This window comes from Lycium ferocissimum, chromosome 2 (genome assembly GCF_029784015.1).
Source record: "Lycium ferocissimum isolate CSIRO_LF1 chromosome 2, AGI_CSIRO_Lferr_CH_V1, whole genome shotgun sequence".
In the NCBI taxonomy this organism is placed as follows: Eukaryota; Viridiplantae; Streptophyta; class Magnoliopsida; order Solanales; family Solanaceae; genus Lycium; species Lycium ferocissimum.
In genome coordinates this window covers 31,807,390-31,814,494 of record NC_081343.1, presented here as the reverse complement: position 1 = coordinate 31,814,494, position 7,105 = coordinate 31,807,390, and the positions used below count along the sequence as shown (strand labels likewise).

Sequence of the window (7,105 nt, the reverse complement as noted above, 5' to 3'; positions counted from 1 at the left end):
TTTTTATTCAATATGAAATTATTTTATTTACTTAAAGAAAGAACCAAACATTTATCTCCTTGCTGAAAAGAAGTCACGACAATGAGGGAAAAAAAAAAGGACTCCTAAAGCTAAAAGGTATGGGAAGAAAACCTAAATTTAGGGATAAAATTAAATGTATCACTAAATATTAGGGAAAAGAGACTCCTCGCAGTTATTAGTTTGCCAAAAATAATGATTAAAAAAAAAATTACTAAAGAAAAGAGGACTCCAAAAATAACGGCGGGTTTCCAAAACCAAAAAAGACTCGAAAATAGGTAAAATATTATAAAAATAATTAGACAATAATTTGAGGAAAATAGTAAATACCAATTTTGTCTATCATAGAGTCTTCTAATGAAAGACAAATAATTCAATCAATTTCATTGAATAGTAGGAATACATGCATAAGGTCATTTCACTAAAATTTAAATTCTTCAACATATAACGAACACATTGATAATAAATGTTTGAAGTCATTGAATGTATCTCACTACACAATCCTTTCGGCAGCTTCAGAATGGGAAAAAGTTATTCCCAATAATTCAAAGTGCCTAGATGCAAAACTATTTTTTTTTTCTTTGTTTTTCCTTTCTAGTAATTTAATTTAGTGTTAGTTTTCATTTTACTTTCTCAAAAAAGAAATTATTTTAGAAATCTTTTAGACTCCTTTTATAAAATTATAAAATACTTTTAAGGAGGCATGTACTCCTTTCCCACCCATAGTTAGAATAAAGTCTGGTATCTATGGTTATTCCCCAATCCAGAAGACTAAGGTAACTCAACTCTTAATGAATTTTGAAATTAAATTATTAGGACTTCCTACATAATTTAAATAAGGAAAGATTTAATAATTAAACTTTTAATTGATTTCAAAATCCTAAATATTAGGAAAATAGTTAAATTACTATTTTATCTAGTGTGATTATATTTTTAAAGGGTAAAAAAGGCAAACGATATTTTACTAAGGCCTTCGTGAAGCAAAGAGATATTGAGAATTGAGATGCATACATGGAATTAATTTTAATTTTAAGAGAGAATTTATGTGATTAAGAAAAAAAATTATCTCAAGAATTACCTCAAGAGAATTCTTGAAGTGTGTATGCCTTCATATTGCGGGAAAATTTCTAATCATATAGATTCAGAAGTAGTGCAAAAGAGGCAGATAAAATACAAGAGGATGAATAATTGTAGCTGAAATAAAAACGAAGAGAAAATATGGAAGAAGTAATATCATCACTAATAACGTGTTGCATAAAATCTCCATATAAGGATATTCTTTTATTATTAATTGCATGAAAAAGGTAAGAAATTTTCGGAAAGGTCATTAAACATAAGCGAGAAAAGGTACAATTGTTAGCTGCATTAACGTACTATATATATAAAATTGACTCCTATTCAGATAGATACTCTTTAGAATGAATAAAATATATTAAGAATAGTTTAAATAAGGAAATATTTAACAAACGTAACTCTAATTGAATTTAAAGTCTTACTTATTAGAAAAATAATTGATATATATTATTAATATTTATGTATATTAATTTGTGGAAAAGAGTAAATGACTATTTTGTCTATTGTAGATTCCTTTAATGAAGGGCAAAATGTTCAATCAACATTTCTAAGGCCCTTCGTGCTTTTAATATAGTATAGATTATGTGAAAAGAAAAAATAATATCAAGAAGCCCTATGATCATGTAAAATACAACATGAAAGTAGTTGATGTAACATCATTGAAAAATCCATACCTTCTCCACTGAATTATATGTTGGCCTACACTGCCAGAAAATTTAAGAGTATTGAAAACCACAATATTATCCACTTAGGACTGCGTGAAAAGAAAAAGAAATTACCGAGAAAATCTTGTGCGATACAAATATGATGCTTGATTTTATAATTTATCATCGCAAAATATACTTCCTCCAAAGAATTATGCTTTGGACTACACTGCAAAAAAATAATATATATATATATATATATGAGAAACAATTTAGAGTAAATCATTGGGTTAAAAAAAACATAACGAACAACTAAGATATGACTTGGATATAAGTTGATTTAAGAGAAAATACAAAAGAGGAGCTTGGAAGGAAATTTATGCTATATAGGGAGGGCTGAGCGTGGGGTGGAGTAGATTGGGAGTCCTAATGGACTTTATCCATTTAGAAAAAAAAAAACCTTTCACATTATTAGCTCTTCAAATTGACTCTTCTTCATTTTTAAAACTCTTCAGATTACAAACTCTTAAAATGATCCACTATCGTGAATAATTATGGAGAAAACGTTTTTGGTGAATTGATGTGAAACATTAAAATGTTCCTGCTGCCTGCTGACCTTCTAATCCAAGTTTTGTGTAATTAAAATATTACTATTTCATTAGATTTTAATTTACTATAGGGCCGAAATGATAATCTAACTATGAAGATAGGAGCTTACTACTTTTAGTAAAAGATGATGTAGCACTTTCTGTTTTAGTACTGTAGGGTCATGTCCTCTATATCAAACTTAATGCAAGCATAGATTAACTTTTGAGCTTGGCCAGAATATACTGGTGAAACTCTAGTATACTTGAGTGAAAGCTCTACTGCTATTGACACGAAATAAAGGCAAAAGTCATAGATAGCCTAAACTTTCAACGTTTTATCGAGGATACATAAACCGAGGGTTGTACCTATTGGGTACCTAAACCAGTCCAAATTCAATCCTATTGGATACCTTTTTCACAATAATCAGCAAAATTACGTGGCAACTTTGTCAAATGAAAACATGACACATGGCGGTGGGGGGAGGGGGGGGGGTCCATCATAATAATTAAAAAATAAATTATAGAACCCCCCCTCCCCCTTTTCATCTCCTCTCCCCCCCCCCCCCCCCCCCTCAAACTGCAACCGGCCGCCGCTCCCCCACCACTGGCCGCCGCACCACCACCCCCAACCGCCGTCCCCCCTCCCCACCAATAATTTTCCCCCCTTTTCTTCTCTTATTTAGGTCTATCAATGTCTTTACAAGACCCACCAACCTTTAAAATTCTTGCTAAATATAAGTTAACCAATGAAAGGTGAGATAAAAAAAAAAGAGTCATAGTAATGGTGAATCTCCATTTTTTCCGGTGAATAAGATGGTAATGCTACTTTTCAGATCTAAAAAAGACAAAGAAAATGGTGGTAAGAAATAACATCTAATTCACAAATTAATTTTATGTAAATAATTAAAAGAAATGAAGTATTATAATGAAGAAGAAGAAGAAGAAGCAGAGAGGAAAAAAAAAGGAAGAAGAAGAAGAGGAGGAGAACGTACAGTGGAGAAGAAGAAGAGGGAAAAAAAAAAAAAAAAAAAAAAAGGAAGAAGAAGAAGAAGAGAGGAAAAAAAAATGAAGAAGAAGTAGAAGAAGAGGAGAACGCACAGTGAAGTGGGCGAAAGGGAAGGGGTGGGGTGGGGTCAGGGGACAGACGGGCCGGGGGGGGGGGGGGCAGGCGGGTTAGCTTTTAGTTTATTTATCTATTAAATTTTATTTAAAAGAGGTAAAATTTTAAAAAAATTTAAGGAAAAAAAGGGCTGTCCACGCGCCCAACAAAAAGTGGACCTAATTGCTGCGCCACTTAGGCAAAAGGTACTCAATGTGATTGAATTTGGACTGGTTTAGGTACCCAATAGGTACAACCTTCGGTTTAGGTACCTCCGAGGAAAATGTGGCAAAGTTTAGGGGGCTATCTATGACTTTATATTTCAATATTATGAATTAACATCTTTTAAGTATGATTTTATATACAATGCTCACTTCTTGTGGCACTCTATTATGACTAGCTAGAGTTGAATTAATTAATTGTGTTAAGTGTTTCTATCCTAAGAAATAAAAATGATCATAATGACGTGACAACCTCGATGATGGATCGTTCTTTAGACACTAGATCTTGCAGTCTTTGTTGCAATAAATTGAAATCATCTTGGCTATTCACAACGCTAATCCTAACGTAACGATTTTCTACTCCAAATACAGCGCCTTTTCGACCAAGGATATATGCTGCCCTCAGCAAATTGTAGCAATCCTTATCTTCTTCCGCTTCACATTTTAACCACGCAAAAGCTGTGAAAAACATGAAAAAAGTTGGTAAATAGATGGATTTTACTTATTGTTGATGCTTAATTAATTAATGCTAGTAGCTATGAGGGAGACAAATTAATACCTGGTGAAGGTGCCCTAACTTGTCTTGAAAATGCACAATGTTGCGAGGGGATTTTTTCCATTGAAAAGCGTTTTGAAGTCGACAGGATATTCGTGAGCTTTTCCCAACGAGACTTCATCGTTGTATGTGCAAATCGAAACATTTCTCTTCTATCTCCTTGTAGCACAACATTTAAGAGCTTTAAAGCTCTCAACTGAGTTTCACGCGGAACACCATAAGTGTTTAAATCTATGTATTCCACCATTCTTTCATACACAGCTTTGTCTTTGACTATGGCCCATCTATATATTAAAGAAAATTAATGAAATTAAGGCCATGATTACGTACTGCATATGAAAACATTACGAGTGTTAGTTAAAGTTTTTACCCAAATCTACTACCGGCATGACCAGTGAGCTTAGAAAGTGTAAATAACATGAGGTCTTCATCCATAGGGGCTGGAATTGGGGTGTAATGTGGCCAATAGTAAGCTAAATCATAAACATGCCTTGCGAATTTGCCTTGAAGGACTGCCTTGTTTAGGTGCCCATCTGGATTGTTTGGACACGTCACGAACTCAATGAAGTTGTTACTCCTTGTTTTGTTTTTCCACGAGGATGTATCACCACTAAACTTATATTGCTTCGAATCCAAAAGCTCCGTTTGAGATTTGTAAACTGGGTAGTAAGGAGCAGAAGTTACTACCTTGGTAGGTGATGAAGGTGAAGATGAATAGATGGTGCGGGAAAGAGCATATACTGCCGCATTAAGAAGCTGAGTCGAGCCAGCACCAAATATTATGTACTTGTTGGATGTGTTTGCATTTCCTACAGTGTCATGCAACTTGTGGATTACATTCTCCAATTCCTTAGAGATGAGAGAACCATCCTCAAATTCATAACCCATTCTGTGCCACCCAGCCACCATAATGCAACTACTCCCTGCATTTTGCTTCCAGAATGGCTCTAAAAACATTGGGTTTCCACTGCAACAAATTAAAAAAGAAAAAAAGTGTCACTCGATTAGTTTAATTTATGATTCATTGTACATTCACTAGATTAGTTTAATTTATGATTCGTTGTACATTCACCAGTGGAAAAAACATGAATTTCCAAACGAATGGATCCATTGGAATCAAGATTTTCGACGAATTTGGTAGCAACAAGTGAATTTTCAACGGATTTCCAACTCAAAAGATGGTCGAAAATTCACAATTCTCCAGTAGTAATGTATGTAATCTTAATTTCAAGTGTGGTAGAACTACCTGTCTGCATCAACGGTGCAATTGGGTATAAAGACAGAACAATCAGGGCCTGTAAAGCATGCATTGCACTCACAAATAGGTCTACCATTATCTGTCACTAAGCCATCTAAATAAGCCCTTCCATGGCCTGAGCAACTAAAAGAGGCAACATTCTCTGCTGCTGTTGCTGCTTCCCTCGTCCAGCTTAGCTTCTCATTACGCCTGCTGCAAATTATTAACACAAGGCAGATAAGATTGACAATTACTGAAATGCTCAAGCACACTGCCCTCTTCAAATTCACTGATGACATATCTATGTTTCTAAACATTCTGTCTTTACGCTCTCTCTCTCTCTATAAGATTAAGGACGGTTGAAAATAAAATGCCCTTTGTTGGCCTTGAGATGGAATCAACTAAATGTTTTGTTTCATTTATACCAGCCATTAGGCTATTATTTTATTAGCTCAATCAAATTATTAACCTCTTAAAGCGCGTTCAAGCGACCGTAATTAATTTTCGTAATAGCATTAGAACGGGTAACAACTCCGCGTTGACAACCTTTAATCCAATTCAGTAAGCTCTTGTAAATTACTAACGTACTCCATTTAGCCCTTCGAGATTTTTGTAGCCGCTTGACTGGGTATTAATTGAAGAGATTATGCACTGTTATTATACAATTATTAAACTCCCTAACAACTATTAATTGAACCTTACAATTAAAACAATCACTGCGTTATTTTTAAAAGACTACAATGTCTTTGTATATTTCCTGGGCATAGACAGATGCCTCTATGTTTTTTTTACTTGACAAGTGTGGATTTTTTATGTATCCAACAATAGACTTCTTTTTTTTTTTACCTTCTGCGAAGGACTACATAACTAACGGTGGGATACTTGATTAATTCAAAATATAGTGGATATAGAGAGCACCAAAGTTCATTGCTGAAAACTTAACAGCATGCAAGTTGCTTTCCCTGTACTGTTCTATAACTCTAATATATAAGAAATATCTAGATATATTGTCCATTAATTATCAAGTACCAGTACTAGTTCCCCTTGTGACCTTGTGCAAATATATTTCCTTCTTTGCTGATAAATTAACTAAAGCTTTGCATTTCCAACGCTTCAATTCACTTAAATAATTTGCACGGTGTATACGGTGAAAACCGGGGTCTAAGGTCTCGACCCGACGGCCTAAGGTCCGGAACAATAACGAGGAGCAATTGGTCAGTATGGGCTCGATTGGTCGGATATAAATGTTTCGGACTCAGTCATTCGGTCGCAGCAGGATCCGAAGAGTTATGCTTCAAGTTGATAAGAGTCCGAGAAAATCCGGCCCGTTGCGGATTTCTCTCCACGCATTACGCCACACAGCTGCTGAACCCGAGATTTAGGGTATCATTATCCCGATGATTGATTTAGTTACCATGTATTGTGTGACCTCCCACAATCTATTTTAATTGCTCAAAATGCTTGAATATTAAATGGGGGAATATTGTTTCTTTTTAGAAAAAATCTGGATGATTTTATAAACTATGCAGATAATATTTTACCTTTATTGTTTGGTAAATAATTTCTATAATGAATCATTTGGAAATTATTTCACAACAATTAATGATGCATTTTACTAATTTCAACCAAGAAATAGTGTAAAATAGTTATTTATTTAATTGTGCAATCA

General features: G+C 34.1%; 1 protein-coding gene across 1 annotated transcript; it reads right to left on the bottom strand.

Moving 5' to 3' along the window:
* Positions 1-3,797: 3,797 nt before the first annotated feature.
* On the bottom strand, positions 3,798-5,743 carry LOC132034839 (tryptophan aminotransferase-related protein 4-like). The gene is made up of 4 exons (XM_059425189.1): positions 5,446-5,743; positions 4,570-5,166; positions 4,203-4,483; positions 3,798-4,102 (listed from the first exon to the last, which is right to left on the bottom strand). Exons 1-4 carry the CDS (start codon positions 5,733-5,735, stop codon positions 3,879-3,881), a joined length of 1,392 nt encoding a protein of 463 aa, XP_059281172.1. The 5' UTR covers positions 5,736-5,743; the 3' UTR covers positions 3,798-3,878.
* Positions 5,744-7,105: the final 1,362 nt, after the last annotated feature.